At 34.4% G+C, this 22,115-nt stretch overlaps 3 protein-coding genes across 3 annotated transcripts; all 3 read left to right on the top strand.

Moving 5' to 3' along the window:
* The first annotated feature begins 8,591 nt into the window (after positions 1 to 8,591).
* Positions 8,592 to 10,587, top strand: LOC142630556 (U-box domain-containing protein 38-like). The gene has a single exon (XM_075804558.1). It carries the CDS (start codon positions 8,707 to 8,709, stop codon positions 10,309 to 10,311), a length of 1,605 nt encoding a protein of 534 aa, XP_075660673.1. The 5' UTR covers positions 8,592 to 8,706; the 3' UTR covers positions 10,312 to 10,587.
* Positions 10,588 to 17,308: 6,721 nt separating this feature from the next.
* Positions 17,309 to 21,983, top strand: LOC142630702 (putative DNA glycosylase At3g47830). The gene is made up of 4 exons (XM_075804728.1): positions 17,309 to 17,678; positions 18,329 to 18,529; positions 18,854 to 18,910; positions 18,979 to 21,983. Exons 1-4 carry the CDS (start codon positions 17,337 to 17,339, stop codon positions 19,237 to 19,239), a joined length of 861 nt encoding a protein of 286 aa, XP_075660843.1. The 5' UTR covers positions 17,309 to 17,336; the 3' UTR covers positions 19,240 to 21,983.
* LOC142632916 (uncharacterized) lies at positions 20,811 to 21,623 on the top strand. Its single transcript, XM_075807229.1, has one exon. It carries the CDS (start codon positions 20,811 to 20,813, stop codon positions 21,621 to 21,623), a length of 813 nt encoding a protein of 270 aa, XP_075663344.1.
* Positions 21,984 to 22,115: the final 132 nt, after the last annotated feature.

Genomic DNA, 22,115 nt, shown 5'->3' with positions numbered 1-22,115 from the left:
TAACAATGAAAAAGAGCAGAAAGGAATGGTCCGAATGTATGAATGCTACAGTTCTAGTGGTATTATCTATTTATATTATAACTATGATCTGTAGCTGTTGTATATTAATTAAGTTGGATATCCTGTACTTTACTGGCTATACTATTGAGATTTGAGTGTTGACATTTTTATAAAGCAACCAAGATATATACACTGGCATTGTACATATTTCCATTGAACTAAAGTAGGGTGCATAATATAAAACGAGCTTTAGAAGATGTCCAAGAGGACTCATGAAATGACATTTCAGTATTTCAAGTTTTCAACACATATTGAAACTTGATAGAACTTTTGGATATACATATATCCAGGAATTTGTTTCAGGGGCTAAAACATTGACAACAAAATTTGATCATTCAAGAATAAGAAATTTATTAAAACTTAATTAATACATGAAAAAAAATAAGGTTTAAGTGAGTTAGGAACAGTGACTACACTTGCAAGCTCAATTTTTTTATTATATAAAGAATAAATAAATAAAAAATAAAACTACTGTGGGGAGTAAAAGGACCCAAGCGGGCATTTGGGCCTTTGAGTTCTAGCAAGGAGGGCCGATCTGTTATTGAGCTAAGAATTTGTTAGTACTACGAATCGGCTCATACGCCGAGGGTCCGAGGACATATCTGAGGGTGAGTTTCTCCTCGAACAGACCCAAGAGAACTCGGAGATTCACTACGAAGGTCAAGGCAGAATTCCGGAAAGACTGTTAGTTAAGAGGGGAAAACCCTGAACCTTCTAGATACACCGGTGTTAGAAAAATATCATGAGCAAAGGCTGCCACCTCCACATTAAAGACTCTACACCTACCTCCCTGGCCGCATTAATGAGGAAGTGACCCCTGAACAGTAGAACTGAAACTTCTGGTTACTATTCAAAGGTACTAAGAGAAGAAATATCTAGAGGAGAGGGGATTTGAGGAACACGTGGATAAAGGATCAGGAGAAGAAGTATTTAGGGGGGGGGGGAGTCTGTAACCAAGGGGGTGGAAAAAGAATTGTAATCTTTAAGAAAGAAAGAGAAATAATACAGAAGTAGTCCTCGGCTCACGTCCGAGGAGGTCCATCTGCAATTATCATTCATTATTTACAAGTGTTTGCACACCATAGTCTGTTATCAAGTTCTCAGTACCTCTAATCTAGATTTCTAGCCCACACTCTACAAATTTCATTGTTTAAGGCTCATTGGGCCTGAGCCCATAATTGTCTTTGGGTCCAGGTGCAATTGTGCACTTACAACTACTATCCATTAAATATATACAAAATAAAGATACAAATAAGTGAATAATTATTTCTAATATATTTTAATCTAGTCATATAGGATATATTTAAAATGGAACTTGAAATTCTTTTGTATCATTAAATTTATCTATAATTAATTATATACTAAATTTAGCAATAATTTCCTTTTTAATGTACAAAATCAAAGAGTTTGTTAAAATACGATCTTTCATTTTTTGTAAAACCTAGTTTTTTATTCAATAATTATAGGTTGCAATGTTGAGCTTTCAATGATCGTTGGGCAAATCCTTAACCTGGCTCAAATCTCTTTCTGTAAGGACTTGATGTAAACTCTTTGGTTAACACCCTCCAATAAGGATATGATACATCATCATATTACCAAAACATAAATACTTCTGATCACATATGATAATATTTTAATAAATACCATATTTCATGTTTTAAGTAAAAAATTGATGTAGTGTTATTAGGTATAATAAGATGTATTGAGTTTTAAGTAAAAAGCTAATATGTCAATTTCTTATTGAATGGTGTAAAATATGGATTTTACACTCCATCCTTATCAAATTCGGACTCATATATATATATATATATATATATATATATATATATATATATATATATAAGTAAAACTGAGAAAAAATCAAATTATATTTCAAATTTAAATTCCATTAGGGTCTAATTTTACGCCACATGTTCAATCTAATTTAAATTTTTAAATTTTTATGCCAAGTAAGTTAATTCAGTATAAAAATTGGATTTTAATTAGAGTTTAATTTTGCATCATGTGTCCTATCTAATCTAAGTTTTTTTTTAAAAAAAATATGTGCCAAATAAGTTAATTTAGTGTAGAAAACGAGGAATCCAATATAAATTAACTATAAAAAACATAATTTCGAATGATTTTATATTTGTGAGCCTTTTTTTGTATAACTAAAAATCTATACACACGCACGCGCGTACACACACACACATATATTAATAGTCAAAACTGAGAGAAAATCTAATTATATTTCAAATTGGAATTCAATTAGATTTTAATTTTGTGCCATGTTTCGTATCTAATCTAAGCTTTTAAATTTTTGTGTCAAGTGAGTTAATTCAGTATAGACGTTTCTCATCTAATCTAAGCTTTAAAATTTTTTGTATCAAGTGAGTTATTCAGTGTAGAAAACAAAGAGTCCAATATAAATAAACAATTTTAAAAATATATAATCTTATATCTAACTCTATATATAAAATTAGAGGAAGCAAAGTTTGAATGATTTTATATTTATGAGCTATTTTTTTGTGTAGCTAAAAATAATTCAAATTTATAAGTAAGTCATTTATGTAATATACCATGACTATGTATAGTCCATTACAAAATAGGTAATATATATATTACCAAAGTTTAGAGAAAATTCAAGTAGAATCAAAATTGAATTTTGTTTTTGTTAGCTTTCTATAAATATTAAATTATTTAGATTTTTGCTGTTACTTTTTTTTTCTAAACTAATGAGTATATTTTTTATACTGTTTTTATTCAAAAATTTTGTATGCGAAGATCTTGAACCTAAAAAATTGTAATTTTGTTAGCTATCCATAAAAATTAAATTGTTTAGATTTTAGCTTTTTTCTTTTTTTCTAAATTAATGAGCAAATTTTTTATACTATTTCTATTCAAATATTTTGTATGCAAAGATCTTGAATTTAAAAAATTGTAATTAAGCTGAATGTTCCTATGCACGTATTCCCATTCAATTTTGGAGGTATTATTGGACCAATTTTTTTTTAATTTTGTTTTGTATTCAATAGAATTTCACGTACAATTATTAGAATTGATATTGTATATGTAGTATCCAATAGTGATTTTCAAAATTATATAAGTAATAGCAATATAATGAAAAACTTGACATAACTAATATAATGAAAATTGCAAGGAAAAACCATTTTAATACTTCCAAACAGTGGCCGAGCCAAAACTTGACCTTAGGGGGGGGGGGGGCAAAATTTATAACTGTATGGGCTGGACTTGGAATCAACCTGAAGAAAAAATGATTTTTGGGCCCAAAAAGTTCAATACAATGAATTTGTAGAGAGTTGGCTGAAAAACTAGGCTCTAAAAAATCAAAAGATAACTATGGTAAGCTAAGATGAGAGGAAAACGAGAATACAATTGGTTTGCCCAAAGTAAATCGTCCTCGGCAAAGTCTGAGGAGACTAAATCCTATATATATACACTTCTTTTGAGTTTTGGTTACAAATTTGGTTCGTAATACAACAGTACTTTTCTCCCTTTCCTCCTTTTTTGATCCCTTGTCCCTGGAAGGTTCCTTACATTATATAGCCCTTCTTAGACGATCTTGGCCCTCCATTTGTTGGTCATCCAGGCCCAATCCTCCAGTGACTTGCGGCAGCCAAGGTAGCATTGTTCAGGGTCTTCTCCACATAAATGCAACTAGGAGATTTGGTGGGATATATTAAATGTGATGGCAGCCACCAACTTTTCAGTCACGCCAGTGCTAGCCCCTTCTCCGAAGCTCTTTTGGTACGGTACGTCCACCTCTGATGATGTGCTACTGACGTGACCTTACAGTCCAAGGTCATGGCCTCTTTGGCAAGATAATGGTCCTCCTCATCCATGGGTATGACACGTGGCACAGTTACCTTACTATAATTCTTATACCCCACAATAACTAATATACATGTGTCTCCATAAACAAATACATATTGTGTATGTAGCATACAACACACACATCATATGTACAAAATATTAACCAAACTTGAGAATATAATGCCAATAATATGAATAGTAAGTGATCATTCAATATTGAAAGATCCCCTAAAATCATTGCATATCATTATATTGTGTATATTTTATTAGTTTTTTTTTTAATATAATGCCAAGTTGTATTGTAATTTTTTACTTAGTTAAAATTTCATTAATAATTCTTGTGGGGACCCTAGGACCAAGGATGAAGACCTGAGGACCAAAGATGAAGCTTAAAAAACAAAGGAGATGGTAATTAGGATGAAAGTCAAGAACCCGAGGACCCAAGGATGTAGAGGTGTGATTGCCTGGAGAAGTACAAGGGGTAAATTGGTGATAATATCGGGTTTGAAGGTCCGTAGCTGTAAACGCCGCATTGAATGCTCTGCACCAAGCTTTCTGGCCGCATTAAATAAGGAACACCAGCTTTATCAGTTGCATTGATATGGAGGTGACCTGAACAGTGCAAATCACAGCTAAGGAACTTCTTTCCATTACCTTCTACAAGAAAATGTACAAGTGTCAACAAAAGAATATAATTAGGTGAGAGATGAAGGGTCAAGATAACAAAGGCAAGGAGTATAAATAGGGATGAATGTGGCAAGGAATAGGGACGGTTTTTTCTTTTGGTGGAGAAGACAGAGAGAATAGGGACAACATAGAGAGAATATTGACAATTGAGTGTAAGAAGTCCTTCCTCGGGAAAAATCTGAGGACAAGTATTGTTTGTTTAAGTAAAATCTTCCGGACGCCACTGTCCTTTGTTGTTATGTTCCCTCTCTACAAATTCTTTGTTTTGGGCCTTGAATTATTAAATCTACGTTGGGCTTTTGGGCCTGTGCTTGATTTTTGGTCCTTACAATTCTCATATAATGATTTTTTATAGGATTATATAATGATTTTTAATAAATCAATCAATCTAACACACAGTTTTTGTTAAACTTAATATGATTAGATTATAACAATTTTAAACCACATAATAGCTATTTGTGCAACTACATTTTTAGAGTTTACTTTTAAAATAATATTAAATTATGGAATTTGTCATGTAATTGTTTCCAAATTTTATTGCTTAATAGTTTTGAAAGGAAAAAAAATTTTGGGTGGTATTTTCGTCTCTTCAATTAAGACTTTTTTTTCTTCTTTATTTAAGTTTTTTTTTATCATTGTTTTTCTTTTTATAAATTTTGAACTTTAAAAAATATTGATAAAGTAAAAAAATATATGAAGATATATGATATATCAATTAAGTTTGACTTTTCAAAAAGATAAGGAGATATATATACACACCAAGAAAAAAGGATGTACCTGGTTGCTTACTATGGTTCTGCACTTTACAATTTTATTTTGAAACGTGTGTCTAAAAGGGTTTTTAATGCAGCTCAATTACTCACGCACTATATATCATAGTTTCAATTAAATCTCTACCTTTTACTGCTACACACATAAAAAAGGAAAATTTTGGGCAGGGTCAGAGGGGGCACTTGCCCCCTCACGACCTCCCCTGACTCCGCCCCTGCTTCCAAATATCTTGGTCATACTAATATCTTAGATTTTTAATAACTCAAAATAACATCAATAGCACCACTACAATTTATTATTCCCGTGTGTAAGTACGGATTATATACTAGTTATGGCGGAAAGAAACCCAAACAAACAAGTATAAATAAAAATGTCTAGGTAACTGACTTGCACAATTTATTTATCATACATATAAGGTAAAAATCTCACAATCGAAGGCTCAAACAACTAATTAAGAAAGTGGAGGTAAAGATGAGAAGTTCTAGGATGTCCAAATTGTTATACCGAGGTGTAGGGAGTAAGAAAAGAAAAATACAGGATGGTTCTCTCTCCTTTCTCGTTCTTCCCCAAGTTTTTCTCTTAATATTTCCCAACCCTACTTTGTTGCAGCCTCCTCCCCTTTTATAGACATTTCTTCTTCCCTTATCTCCCCAATTGGCTTGCTTCCAGCCAAATTTTTTTTTGGGATACTTGTCACATCCCCTCTCTGTTTTACCCCCCTTTCATCATAAAATAAGACTTTTAGAGGTATCTGCACAATTCAAGTTGTCCCATATGCATTCAATGTGGAAGATATTAGGTAGAGAACCTTTCATTAATGCGGAAGTGACTGTTCCTGCGATCCTTATCCTTTCAGGGTGTTTCCCAAAGCGAATCTAGTGGGAGCAACATTGCGGATTTAAAAGCGTAACGGTGACCTGCGGCCCCATTCTTTTCCGCCTAAAGGCTATTCATGCTTATTACCTCATATATGAGTTTCAGTATTGTTGGCTAACTCTAATCTCCACGAGAATTGTTCTGGTGAGTTACCCTTTACCCTTCAAACGCTCTAACTTCTATCCACATTGATGGGCCTGGCCCATCTCTTCAAGTATGACCTTTTGGGCCTTTAGTCCTCAGCCCAAAATCAAGTTCCCTCCCCCCCCCCCCCACACTATTTATATTAACTACTTAATCTTATCATTATTAATCAATGTGAGACTTTATTACTTGATGAACCATACCACATTACAGTTTTTTTTTTTTTTTTGATAGATTTTCAACCTATGACATCTGCTTCTTATGATTGTGCTCATTATTATCAAACCAAAACACTAATCGATTTTTGGTGTTGGAATGATTGAATCTTAGATCTCTTATTCAACCATAAGAAATTTTATCTTTTTTTTTTCTTTTTTTGGAGAGAAAGAGACTTTACCACTATTGTTTATTTTATTGGGTTTTTTATAACCAATGTAAGTAAGTGTAAAGGAGGTCAATTGAGTTAATTATAACCCACGGTCTATTTTAATTAATGCATAATAAAGTGATATCTAATGGTGGGTCTATATAAAAATGATGTTACTCTAATTATAACTTTGTGTTACTAACATTGCTTTAAAAATAATTAAGTGATTTCACTTTCTTGTGAACATAAATGGTTCAAATAAAAATAATGAAATAATTTCTTATGATTAAAAAAATATTCTGAAATAATTGTACTGCTTTTATTTTACTATTCATTTCTTGATAATTTGGCATGCAAGCCAAAGGTTGTTATGAACATTATTCGAAGCTCAAAAAGAAGACGAATACTTATGTTAGCCGAAGAGGACAGGAATAATTTCTAGTAATGGGTCCCGTTTCCAAGCGGAAAGTGAAAATCTTGCTGAAGATTTCTCCTCTCTCCTTTAAAACTTTAAAGACCTAAAAGGCTAAAAGGCCAAAACCATTCCAATTCTCATTTTTAACCAAAGGTAGCCAAAAAACAATTAAGTGATTAAGAAGGAAAGCTACCCCCATCTTTCTCTTCTTCTTTCTTTTTTTTCTTTTTTTTTTTTTTTTTGTCTACCCCAGTTTTAGTTCAACGAGTAGTTGAGAAAACAACAATTGTGCAAAGAGCTGCGGGTCTTTTCATTGATTGCTAGGTCTAGAGCTTTTTTTTTTTTTTTTTTTTTTTCCATATTTTGAATTTGTTAACTTCTTCGGGTCTTGTTAATGAATGACGTTTGTTAATAAACTATTTTCTAAAAGTGTTGACACCGCTTTCATGAGTAGCATAAAAATTGTTAAAAAAATAATTTTTTTTCCTTATAAAAAATTTCTAAAAATATTTCTTAGTTAACTTTTCTCATCTTCCTTTTGTGACCCAAACATACAGAACTGTAACAATTTAAGAGTGAGCAAATCAATTTAATGTCAATGGTAAGCAATGCAAATAAACCTTGAATCCAGTCACTCATAAAAGGAAAACAAACTTAGACAAAAATTATTCTCTATATACAAATGGTGACTCTGCATAATTCTGTTTTGGTAATAAAATCTTTCCAATTGGATTCTTAAAAAAAAAGGCAATATATTGATACTCCATGAGTAAATATTGTTCTCATCTCATGTTTGGATTAGCTTTTCTTATCTCACATTTTAAACTCCCAATCATCTTATCCCATTTGCAATTTAGAGATTTATTTGTATCACACTCAAAAGAAATAATATATTGTGATAAAATATATATATATATATATATATATATATATATATATATTACAAAATATCAGCAAAGCAGCAGACAGGGAAGTAGAAAGAGATTACAAAGACTTTGATGGCTAGTCAATGTTGTACCAAAAACTTGAAAGATAGAAAGAAAAAAAAAGCTGTAACGAGTACAAAATTAAGGTCAAAACTTGAAACTAATCTTAAATTAAAATAAACAAAATATATATATATATATATATATATATATATATATATATCTTCCTTGCATAGTTGCATCTATCATAGCCACTAGTCCTCAACTTTTTATTTTTATATCTAAAGTCTAAAGTCTTAAGAACATTATCAAAAAGTCAAATCACTCTTCCTAGACTAATTCAATCAAATATTAGCTCTTTGTAGACCTCAATAATATACTGCTAACTCTCATGATTCTCATCTCACCAACACACCTATGGACCCCACAAACTCCCAACTCTCAGAATTTCTCATTTTCTCTCTCTCTCTCTCCAAAAGCCCAATTAGATTGCCCCTCTATGTTTTGAGTCTTTTGACCCCATAAATAATATAATATAATTCTCATTCACACCAAGAATAATAAATTGAGGAATCTCTCATCACTCATCAACCTCACAGAGAGAGAAAAGTAAGGTAGTAGAGAGAGAGATAACCCCAAAACCCCAAATGGGTGGAAACGGAAAACACAGGTGGAAAATTTCATTTCACCGCTCTAACTCCAGTCCCAAACAGACCCCAAAGGATTTCATCTGCCCGATTTCCGGGTCCTTAATGTCCGACCCGGTCGTCGTCTCTTCGGGTCAAACGTTCGAGCGCGTGTCCGTACGCGTCTGCCGCGAACTCGGGTATTCCCCGAGGCTCGAGGACGGGTCGAGACCCGATTTCACGACGGAGATTCCGAACAAGGCGTTCAAGTCCACGATCCTCAAGTGGTGCGACAGCAACGGTGCGGAGCACCCGTCCGCACCGGATTACAGCTCCGTGGAGCGGATGGTCCGGTCGGCAATGGAGGCGGAGGAGAGGAATTCGGGTCCGGAGATTAGGATTTCGGAGCGGGAGCTTCTGAGAGGCGTGGCGGAGAATCCGCCGTTGATTCTGTCGCACGCGGCGACTGAGTTAGGTCACCGAGTCAATCACTTTCACTCGAGCTCCTCCGACGAGTCGGTGGTTATCGCGGCGGGTAGTCCAGGCACTCCTCTACCACTCACGACTCGGCCTTTGTGTTACTCTTCTTCATCTTCCTCCTCCGAAATCGTCGCCAACGAAATTCTGAGCTTAACCATAAACCCTAACTCTTCCACTCCCGAAGAGAACCAGTTCATCGCGAAGTTGAAAAGCGCGGAGGTGTATGAGCAAGAAGAAGCTGTGGTTTCGCTGAGGAAGCTCACGAGGACCAGAGAAGACCTTAGGGTTTCGCTCTGTACTCCTCGGCTACTCTCCGCCGTCCGATCGTTGATTCAATCCAAATACGCCGCCGTACAAGTCAACGCCATCGCTGTGCTGGTGAACCTCTCTTTGGAAAAGCGCAACAAGGTGCACATCGTGCGGTCAGGATTCGTTCCGCTCTTGATCGACGCGTTGAAAGGCGGATTCAACGAGTCGCAGGAACACGCCGCCGGCGCTCTCTTCAGCTTAGCGTTGGAGGACGACAACAAAATGGCAATCGGTGTGTTAGGAGCTCTGCCGCCATTGATGCACGCGCTGAGATCCGAAAGCGAGCGAACTCGGCACGACTCGGCACTGGCACTGTACCACTTGACTCTAATTCAAAGCAACCGAGTCAAGCTAGTGAAACTCGGAGCCGTGCCGAGTCTTTTAGCAATGGCTAAAACCGGCGAGTCAGCGAGTCGCGTGCTGTTGATTCTCTGCAACTTGGCTGTATCCGTGGAAGGGAGGTCAGCTATGCTGGATGCCAATGCGGTGGCGTGTTTTGTGGGAATGCTTAGGAATGGCGAGGGAGGAGAGTCTGAGGCCACGCGCGAGAACTGCGTGGCCGCAATGTATGCCCTCAGCCAAGGGAGTATGAGATTCAGAGGATTGGCAAAAGAAGCAAGGGCTGTTGAGGCATTGAGGGAAGTGGAAGAGAAAGGAAGCGAAAGGGCGAGGGAAAAGGCAAAGCGGATATTGAGAATGATGAAGGGGAGAGAAGAGGAGGATGGAGGTGAAGAAGGAGAGGATTGGGAAGGGATTCTGAACTCTGGCGGAATGAGTCGGAGTCGATACCGAGTTACCGGGAAAAACTTGTATGGTGCTAACACAACCACCTTTTGAATTTTGGTATCTCTTGTAAGTTTCCAATTTTTAATTACTGTCCAGCTTACATGAATTGAGGGATTTTGTAATCAATGTTGGGTCTTTTGGGTTGTAATTAATTATTTGTAGGAACTAGGGAGAAAATGAAAATGTGGGATATATGGGTTTTTTGTGATATTTTGTCTATGTTCATTTGTAATTCTCCTTGTGAATGTGTACATAATAAAATTTTCGTAGAGAATGTGATCTGGAAATATATATGTTTGGTGTTTTTCCTTGGCTTTTTCTTTCTTATAAGGAAATTTTTCTTTTTGGTGGAATATGTTTGCTTTTGCTTTTGCTTTTCACACTTTAAAGTTGGAATCATGATACTGGGGTTGTGGCAATGCAATGCATAAAAGTTTGAGATTATTATGTTGTTGTTTTTTTCTTTTAAAGTTCATGATTGTATAGTAAAGGAGTTGGTTTGTTTAATTGCCTAATTTGAGCTACAAATGCTTGTTTATATGTTGTGTCTTGTATGTTCTGAGAATCTGAGTGAGAAATAAATGTTGGGTGTGACTTCTTTTTGAGCATGGCTTGGTCCAAATCAAGGTAGTTTAATACTTTGCTTGATTTGCTTTATTGTTTTAGGATTTTGTTGGTTATGGATATGGTGGATTTCTTTTTTCGATGTTGGAATTTTGTGTTCTCAGTGGGGGGATGTTCTGTTCATACTGCCTTTTCTGCTTTGGATTCTATTTGCCAAAAGTTGGGCTTCTCGATTGTTTTACCATTCTAAGCCAAGGAATTTTATAAATGATTTAGCCATTTAGGTCTTTCGTGAGTCCTGAGCCAAGAATAGGTTTGTTAAGGACTAATGAATGAGATAGTTTTTGTATTGGTTCTCTGAACTTTGAAATTCTAAACAGCGACCCAAAGATAGTTCTATCACATGTCTAAATGAGATTAGTAAACAAATGATAAGTAGACTCTTTTATTTTATTTTTACTAATCTCATCTAGAGGCAATGAGAAAGTATCTCCCGCGTTCTATACTGCATCTCTTTCATAGACATGTGAGTCAGAGTCTCATACCTCACGTACGTACGTTTGAAAAATTTTCCTTAATCTTTTTTGGCTTTGAGACTTAAAACCCCGGGCGTAGACTCTTCTTTTTTAAAATCTGGATGTTTCTTTTTCTGTTTTTTGAGTAAAACAGACAGGTTAATGAATGTGTTTGAGACTTTGAGTTATGGTAATTTTACTGTCGAATGTCAATTTGACTTTGCTAATAGGAAAACCTACGAATAGGTGCACGATTTTTTCTACGAATACGTGCACGATTTTTTTTCTAACTTAACGCGTCAAATGCTCATCAAAATAAGGCCGTGTTAAAAGTCAACATAAATGTGAGACAATGATAGTTTGTCTGTCTTAATGAAATTCTAGAAGTATATTTGTAACAAATTTTCTTTTAAGAGAGTTTCTTTCCAATTCTAATAATAGTTTTTTATCATTAAATTAAGACACTAATCAAGTTTAGGTGTAAGTGGGATTGAACTCTAGGTCTCTTATTCAATCACTATAAAAAACTTTACTAACTGAACTAATTGAAACCCACATATTTGTAACTCAAGTGCACTAAAATGTTTTTGTAACTTCATGAATGTTAGTATGTTACCACCAGAGAATAAAATCTTTGATCCAGATAGAAAAGGTGTATTGTTGTAACATTTTAAAGTATTTGCAAGTGTACGAACTATACCGAAGTATAGTTTGACAAAATTAATGTCAAACCCACAGGGACTTGAATGAACGTAAAAAAATTAATCAAATCTTAACCAAATTAATCTTAATCTAGTTTAATAAAAATTGGTTGTTTTGAAATTAAAAAAACTAAGCAAATAATAAAATTAAGCAAATAGATAAACTAAGCAAAAGATATAAAGCAATAAAAAGATGTAAACAATCAAAGGAAATGAATTAAGGTTTTGAAATCCATCTTGTAAGTCATATTAGCATATATTTATGATCATTAATTTTTCCCAACTCACTATATGACAATCTAGGAATCAATCTTGCTATTGTGGAAAATATTCTCATTAAAATCCTTATTTTAAAAATCAAAAGCATGTTCTTATTCACTTCTTAAGTATAAAATCAAATCATCAATTGTATCCGTAGCCAAACAAATCACAAGATATATCCAATTCTAAAAATCAAATCATAAGTTGTATCCATTGACAGACAAATCACATGCGATATCCAATTTTATAATCAAGAATTAATAAACCAAGCATTCAATTAATTAAGATAAATCCTAAATTATGAGAAAAACATGATTGAACTTATATCTAGAATCTCATCTTAGTTAATTGATATGAAGTAAGAACAATTTAAATCATTAAAAAACAACTATTGTGGGAAAAATCAAATCACATAAATATTATTGATAATCTTTAACAAGGTTTCATCCTCAACCCTAATTATATATTTAACTACTCATAGTAATTGAAATAAAACACAAGAACAAAATACTAAACATTAAACTAAACAAATAAAATAAAACTAATTGTCATGGAAGAACAAAAGAGGTAGCCGTAGCCGCAGCTCTCTATACGTTCAATCTCCAGCCCTAGCACCGATGTAGTCGATACCGTATCAGCCGATATGTACCGTACTGGTACGTATACCGGTATCGAAACACCAACGTTTCGTACCGATTTAAATACCTGCCGTACCGACCATGCCGACCAATTTCAAGTAATATCGACCGGTACAGGGTATACTGGCCGATGCAAAAAAAGCTTTTTTTTTTTTTTTTAGTTTTATAATTTTTGAATTTTGTAAGGGCAGAATGGTAACTTACTTGCATTAACTTATTAGTATTATTTGTTTTTTTAATATGCAATAAACAATTAAACTTTCTATTTTTTATATTGGGTTTTTTTTTCTTATAATTGATACTAAAGTCTAAAACCATTAATAATTTGTTTTGAATTGAGGTAATGTTTTATAATAAATTTTTATATTTATTATAACACACACATACATACATACATACATATATATATATATATATATATATATATATATATATATATATATATAATAAAGGTAAATCCAAATCGGTACACCGATATCGAAATAGATCGTTCCACTGGTCAAACTGGTACAACTTCCAGTAAGAGATTGACTTACTTATCTAGCACACGCCTCTTATTTTTCTGTTTTGCTCCCTATTTATATACTTTCTTACACCGCCTGATACTATGCCTCACTAATACAAGTGGAACTAGAACTTTTAATGCTGACTTGAGGAGTTTCACTGGGTATAAACCCGAACGGCCCAGAAAAAAAAAAGAAAAAGAAGAAAAGAAAGAAAGAGGCCCACTTAACAACTACGCATAAAGACCACAAGCCCACTTGTAGACTCCACATAATTGAACTTCTATTTCTTCATCACGTCAGCTTAGCATTAATCCAACTCTTTTTATTTTTATTTTTCTTTCCTTCACATGTCTCCAGGCTTGCAAATTACAATTCTCTACAATTTGCCTTCTTGAATCAGTTGGCCCACCTCGTAGTTTTGGTATAGTCAATTACACTTCACTTGCTCTGCTTTTTCTTTATTTTTCCTATCTTCCAATAATTCTTGTAAGGATGCAAAGCCCTTATAACCTATAAAACAAAGAAATATTATAACCAGTCACAAATTACCATAATAATGAGGCCAAAGATGCAAATATAAGGGCATTTTATTGTATATATTTCATGCACATCATGTATTATAATTTAAAAAAAAAAAAAACAAATGGCAAGGCATGTTACCAGATCTGAAATTTAAATACAGTAAGTATTATCCCTTATTCATTAGCCAAATTACTATCAGTATTCAGCAAAAACAAAAAAGAGAATGGTATTATCCAGCTTTTCCAATCTGCACTTATTGCAAGAAAAGGGGAAAAACATTTATGATCAATTTCTTAAAAACGAAAATTCATTTTAATGGCCAATCATAACTTGCAGTGGTTAGCAATAAATTGTGGATTTTCAAATTAAATGAATAAATGATTAATTTAGTGTGACTGTGACATAATGAATGAGATACCATGCCTCATGAAAGCATCAGACGTTAATTAACTCAAGTATTCTTTTCTTCCTTCTCTTATAATAAAATCCAGTTATAAAATAAGGAATGGGTGCCTTTAAAATATTTATTAATATATTATTTAAATAAAATTTTGATACCATTTTTATGAAAAAAAAAGCTGTCCAAAAAACTTGTTGCTTTTTTTCTATTTTTATAAAAAGTTTCTTAACATATTTTATAGCCAATGTTTTTAGAATATCAGATAACTTTTCCCAAAAAATAAATAAAATGTTCTATTTATTTTTCTGTGAAATGTTTTAAAAAAAAATACTTAATATTTGGTACAACTAAAAATGTCAATCAACGAAAAACATTTTTTTGTTGTCAATACATGCACTAAAATCACGTTTTAATAGCTATATAACATTTTTCGGAAAAAAGCTTGGACTTCATCCCACAACTCTTATCCCCTTTCAAGTTTCAACACATTTTTCCATCACCATTACTTCCCCCATGTCATTAGCATAAAATTTTTTCCAACAAAATAGCCTGGACTTTATCTCACAGCTCTTATGCCCTTTCAAGTTTCGATATATTTTGCCATTACTACCAATTCCTTTCATATCGTTGATTGTCATTGCCCCCTATCCAATCGTTGTCAACTTGACCATCGTTGACTACCACATTCTGGCCATTCGTTGCTGGTTGTTTTTTATTTTTTTTGAGAATCCGCTGCTGGTTGTTTTTAGTTGTTGAACATTGTCACCAACCACTACTGGTTACCACCCATTCGTTGTTGCCACCATCATCGATCATTCAACGTCGTAACCACAACCCTCACCACCAATTTCTTCCTCACAATCCCTTTATGCCTTTTATAACAGGGAAGTTAGCAATAGGCACATATTATTAACTCAAATCTTTCTTTCTTCCTTCTCTTATAATCAAACCCACTAAAAATAAAGGGTTGTGTTTTAGGCACCTTTCGAATAACAAATTTTTTGGCAACTTTTGACAGTAACAACAGTTTTTTTGACAGCTTTTGACAATTTTTTTGACAACTTTTTTCCTTTTGTTTTTTTAAGTGAGACCTATATAGAAAAATCTTAACGAGTATTAAAAATAAATAAATAAAAGGTACTGTTAACATAAAATGTTTTTAAAAAAATACATAATGTTTGGTACAATTAAAATTGTTAATCACTAGAAAATATTTTTCATCATCAATAAATACACTAAAATTGTAGGGTCATTGGGCTCCGGAATATGTGTGGGGTGGCCCAAAAGTATTCTTTGGGTTAAAAGCTCAATTCGAGAACACTGAATGATCCGAGGATGTATGAATGTTAACTCCTAAAGCAATACTAAATAGAAAAGGGATGATGTCTGAAACAAGTATATCTAAGAATGAGTCCGAGGAAGATTATGTCTTCAGCTATACATAGCCGAGGTAAGAAAATGACTGGTTAACATCCACAAGCTATGTTCTAGAAAACCCTATAGGTAAGGGTAAATATGAAAGATAAGAAGAAGGGCGGTGGAATATCTAAGATAAAACTGTTACCACTGCCCCCGCATTGAATGCTCTGCAAGTGCTATTCTGGCCGCATTAATGGGGAAGTGAGACCTGAGCATTAAAATGGAACTTGGCTCCTGTCTCCAAAGACTTCAAGAGAGGTGGATGGGACAAGTATCTAAACCAACAATCTAACCCTGACGTGGAGCATGAAGAAGAGGAGAATGAGGGGATATAAAATGGAGGAGAGGGGATCGGAAGAAAGGGAGAAAAACCACTGTAGACCTCATTATCCATAATTGTAATATGTATTAGGAAGAAGTAATATAGATCATCCTCGGCTTGTGTCCGAGGAGAAAATTCTTTCATATAAACAATTTCTTGTGTATATCTTTGTGATCAAAACTCATTATTGTTGTTATCTAATATCACTAGAACCTAGATTTCAAGCCCACTGTCTACAAATTTTATTGTAAAAAGCCTTTCAGGCCCATTCCCTTCTGACTGTGGGTTCGGGCTCAAATTGTGTCCTTACAAAAATAATAATGACTTAAAAGGCATATAACATTTTTCGAAAAAGGTTTGGACTTTTTCCACAACCCTTATTTCAACAAATTTACATCATCACTACTACTTCCTCCCGCATCACATATAATTGTTGCCCCTTATCCACCGTCATTATTAGCTCAATCGATGTCGTTCACATGTTGGCCATTGATTGATGGATGTTATTGGTTGTTCAACATTGTCACCAACCACTATTGGCCACCATCCTTCGATCATTTGATGTCACTACCACCACCACCCTCACCCCTTTCCTTCTCACAATTGTCATTATTGGTGGAATTTCCATTTAAACCAAAGCTAGAAAAAATTATCTTTTAGATTGTATCTATAAAAAAAAAGTATCTTTTCAAAAAAACAAAAAAAAAAAAGAGTATAAAACAACATTATCTTATACTAAAAAGATTTTGGGGAAATTTTACCTTTTTACCCTTTACTTTAGGGATGGTCCAAATTAAACCATGAAAGTTTAGGGTGTTATTTCTTTGTTTTTTTAATTTTATTTTTATATTTTTTATATATAAAATATAAATTTTAATTTAACTTAATCTAAGTGTATATGTGTGAAACTCATTTCTAAGGACTTGAACCCCGACCCCTCATACCCCACAAATAATTATACTTATAAATTGACTATCACATCAAAAATGCGCGATAGTGGTGTTATTTCAATTTGTTGCTATGGCCACCCAAGTGTAGGGTTTAACCGTTTAAGGAGAAATTCCCCCCAAATATTTTCTGCGGGTAAACAAACAGGTGTCATATTGTTCAAAAATTTTATTGGCCCACTAAAAAGCCCATGTCCAAAAGGAAAGTCCATCTCTAGTGACTTTTAATAAGCTTAGCTTAAGCATTGAATTGAACCGAAAACACAAAAAGCATTCAGAAAATGCAGAAGTCCCGCAAAAGAAAGCAGCTGGAGCTTGATCGCAAGCCTCAGTCTCAGTCTGAGTCTGGAACCAAACTCACGAAGGACCCATACCTGACCCACACTCGACCCACCCGAGAGGAATGCATAGCCGTACGAGACGACCTCTTGGCCCTCCATGGCTTCCCCAAAGAGTTCGCCAAGTACCGCAGAGACGAGAACCAAATCCAACTCGATGATGGGGATGCCAAGGAGTCTGTTTTGGACAGTTTGGTTAAAACTGTGCTCTCCCAGAACACTACGGAAGTTAATTCTCTGAGGGCTTTTGATTCTCTCAAGTCTGTTTTTCCCACTTGGGAAGATGTATGTATGTTTTTTGTTTGAGTTTTTCAACTTGTTTTGATTTAGTGGGCAATGGGTATTGATGAATTTTGAGGTGAACTTGTGTGTTTTTGGACTTGCATGGAGATGGGTTTTGTTTATTTTGATTGGTAGTCTAGTTTTGGTTTGATGGGTCTTAATGAAACATAAAAGTACGTATGTTTTTTGTTGTTTTTTTGTTTGAGCTTTTCAACTTGTTTTGGTTTGGTGGGCAATGGGTATTGATGAATTTTGAATTTTGAGGTGGAATTGTGTGTTTTTGGACTTGCATTGAGATGGGTTTTGTTTATTTTGATTGATAAGTCTAGTTTTAGTTTGATGGGTCTTAACTCTTAATGAATCATAAAAAGTTAGCACTTTTTTGGACCTAGATTTTTCATGGGGTTGTGTTTTATAGAACGATTTTGATAATGTGGGCGTTTCAATTGTGTTTCTCAACCTAAATGTGTCCTTTTGAATAAGTTATTTTTGTGTTGGTTTTAATAGTTGTTGTAAATGGACAATATGGTTTATTGTTTCTAACTATTTATAATTTGCTGTATGATTTTCTTTGGCCTAATGGATGTGGGTGTTTATTGCTTATTGGGGCTACTATTGCTCCAGTTTTGAAAGATTCTTGTGTTTTGTCTAAGGTCCTTGCTGCTGAATCAAAATGTTTAGAAAATGCCATAAGATGTGGAGGTTTAGCCCCAACTATGGCTTTGTGCATTAAGAATATATTGAATTGTTTGCTTGAGAAGAAAGACAAATTGTGCTTGGAGTACTTGCGAGATTTGTCAGTTGATGAAATTAAGGCTGAGCTATCTCAATTCAAAGGAATTGGCCCCAAAACGGTAATCATCTTTTTTATGATACTTTTGTATGCTTCATCCTTGCATCTGTTGAAACCTTCATAGTATCAAGAGTATTGGTGGCCTATATATATATATAATTGCCAATTCAGCTCCAATTTTGTTATCTTTGTTGGTCATATTGATCAACTACAGAATGTGCACATCTACTGGTAGTTGAAATGGTCCAGAAGGTTTTTACTTCTTCTTCTTCTTTTTTTCCTTCCTATTTGTTACTATCCTTTGTTCACACATGCACAGCACCACACCATGTATATATTTTTCCCCAATTGCATCAGAATTTCATAATTGCGGAATGGATGATAGATGGCTTGTGTTTTGATGTTCAATCTTCAGCTAGACGATTTTCCAGTGGACACACATGTGAGTACTATATTTTTTTCACTTCTTTTGCACTGTGGGATTCTCCTCATACTCACATGTTTATGCAGGTGTTTGAGATTGCAAAGGCCATTGGTTGGGTACCAGCTCTGGCTGACAGGAACAAGACGTATCTTCATCTTAATCAACGAATCCCAAATGAACTTAAGTTTGATCTAAACTATCTTCTGTCTACCCATGGTAAGCTTTGCCGTAAATGCACCAAGAAAGTGGGTAAGCAACAAAGAAAGGAATCCCATGAAATCTCTTGTCCTCTCTTAAATTACTGCAAGAACTCTTTGTATGAAATCAAGTTAATAAATTCAATTTAAGGTTGAAAGCCTTGCTTGATCCTATTATGCTTTTCCTTTTGTTTTGAAGGAGGAGGATATATGACATAAAATGTAGTGATACATCCAATACATTACTGCACCCTTCTTCACTGCATGTTTTATAGTATATCCTTGTTTAATTTCAAATTGAGTTTATTAAAGTGTTTCTAAGGGGTCTACTTGAATTTCTTCAATAATTTAAGAAATCAAGTTGAAATTGGACTAAAAGAAAAAACAAAATGGATTTTTTTTTTTTTTTTTTTGGGTGGGGAAGGGTTGATAAGGAATGAGAGTGCAATTTGCGAGTCATTGAGTAAGTACACATTTCATTTTTTTTTTTGGTTAAAAGCAATATATATATATATATAAAGACTAAGCAACTTATCAAAAATAAATAAATAAATAAAACTAGGCAGCCAAAATGGCTAAGTTAGTGGCAACATGCCTACAAAATGTTTCCCCAGTTTTGTCTGCACTCACTAAGGCAGCAACTACATCGGATGGGGGAGAATCAAAAGGTACAAAATCTTCCTGCAAATTACAACCTATTCTAGCAAGTGCATCAGCATTTCTATTTGCCTCCCTAAAGACATGCTTCACTATGATGTGGGGAATCTTCTCCAGTAGCAATCTGCAATCAAACAACAAGGAAGAATAAGCAGCAGTAGGCAATTTCTCGGAACTAAGTACATCTAAAACAACTTTAGCATCAAGTTCCATTTCCAAAAATTGAACCCCAAGCTGAATAGCCAGTTGCAAACTATCTCTTAGTGCCCAAAATTTTGCTATAATGCTTGTAGTGGACCCAATACTCCTTGCAAATGAGTGGCTTTATTTATGTCCATGTTTTTGGGCATACAATATTGTTCTTGCATTGTTTACATATATATGCCAAGATTACATCATTATCCACTTCCATCATCCCCTGTTTATGCAGTAACTGTACCCCCAAATTCTTTGGTTTACCAAGTTTCCATTCGTTGTACGAGGGCAGAGGAACTGTTATGAAAACGATTATGGAAGAGGCATGTTGCTGCAGTATTACTGAATTTAGCATAAGTACGCATGTGGACACATGAAAGGAGTGATCATTAATAAGCTCAGAGTCTTAGACATGCTGAAAGTATGGTACAGATAAGTATAGAATTCAGAGCTTTCCCTCTCTCAGGCATGTCACTTCTTTTTGACTTTTGGTGTTAAATAAAATAATTTAGACTAATCCCTTTTAATAATGCCACCAGCATTTCATAATGCCTCATCAATTTTGCATGTAAAATATGTCTAGCTGCCTATATACGATATAAAGTAAGATAATCTCTCTTTGATATGGAAAATTTGATGCATGTCTTTGTTAATATGTTGTCCTAATCCTCTGATGGATGCTAACTACCTAATTCTGTTCTTGTTACTCATTTTCTTTGACTGACTCTTTCGACACAGTTATCCTGTTCTTAACATGGAATAGTACTAGTTAGTTGGGTGTAAACCATTGGTGCACCCAAAGAAGTTTCCTATATAAGGCAAAGATTCAAGGCCTAGAGGGGTATGCTAAATTGTTAGTTTTAGAGAGAATGGAAAACAATATGTTGCAAACAAACTTTGGTGCCTCTAACTTACTCTTGCATAGAAGGAGCAAGAATGATGACTTCTTTTCTGATATCCACATGGAGGCGAAAAGGCTCAAATTATTTGGCTTTGATGTGGATCCTTATGCCAAGGGTGAGAAATATATGAGAAAATTTGAAAGGCAGGGAAGTGTAAGGTCCTCTGACAAAGAATTGTTGGGGATGGAGCAATCTTTTGAAGAGAAAAGTTCAATATGTGAACCAGCACACAAGAGGTATGTATGTGAGTTTTGTCTTAAGGAGTTTTCAAGCTCGCAGGCATTTGGAGGCCACCAAAATGCCCATAAGAAGGAGAAGCTAAAGAAGAAACTAATGCAGCTTCAGGGAGAGGGGGCTAGCTTCAATGTTTACCTTCAACCTCTCCAAAGTCACAGTGGTTTCATTCCCGGTCATTCTTCCCCATGTTTCATAGACTTTTCTTCTTGTGTACCTGAGATAACACACCGCAAGGAGTCTCAGATTGGCTTGAATTCCTTGGATCAAGATCAAAACTTATACAGTGGTGCATCTCGAGTCTTCAAGCTGATAGCTCAGTCTTCTCATGGCCGTTTTGAACAAAAAAACTGTGGGAGACAAGTGGTCATCAAACCTTTGCCATCCTATGTTTCAAAGAAAAGCTGTCAGAGTCTATGTATTCGATTAGGCTTGCCCAACGCAGCTCCTCCAGAAGCACGTGCTATACAGTTTGGGAAATCTAAACAGTGCTTATCCTTCTCCCCTCTTGATATTTGTGATTCTCAAAGTGAAAAAGATGGGTGAAGTATTATGGAAGGTCTGTAGGTAGGCAGTCTGAGACTGCATTATAAAAATAGTTGATCATAATGCATCATTTTTCAAGCAATCTCTCATTTGAGATAAATCAATGATGCTAGATTCAACCTTATTTAGAGTATATGACTTGTGACCTTGTACCCTTATGTAACATGAATGGATGATTCTACCACAGTTCGCTGAGTCTATGATATGATCAGGAAGCCAATCCATTAATTGCTTGCTATTGGATCAATTTGGACAATGAAAAACCAGCGTTTGTGTATTAGATTTAAGATTAAATTATTTACAGTTCTATTGATTATGTTCTATGTCTGTAGTTTACCTTCAGCGGAGAAAGCAAATCACATAAGCAATTCAACTTCTTAAGTGGATGCTATTTGCAATGTATATTTTGGATCTTTCTGCTTGTTTACTACTTCCTTGTGTTGCTAGTCGATACGCAAATGATCTGTTCTTTCATTTTTGTTTAGATTTTCC

The sequence above is a fragment of the Castanea sativa genome, chromosome 4, assembly GCF_040712315.1.
Source record: "Castanea sativa cultivar Marrone di Chiusa Pesio chromosome 4, ASM4071231v1".
NCBI lineage: Eukaryota > Viridiplantae > Streptophyta > Magnoliopsida > Fagales > Fagaceae > Castanea > Castanea sativa.
Note: the sequence above shows the minus strand (reverse complement) of the source record. Positions and strands in the feature narration are given on the sequence as shown.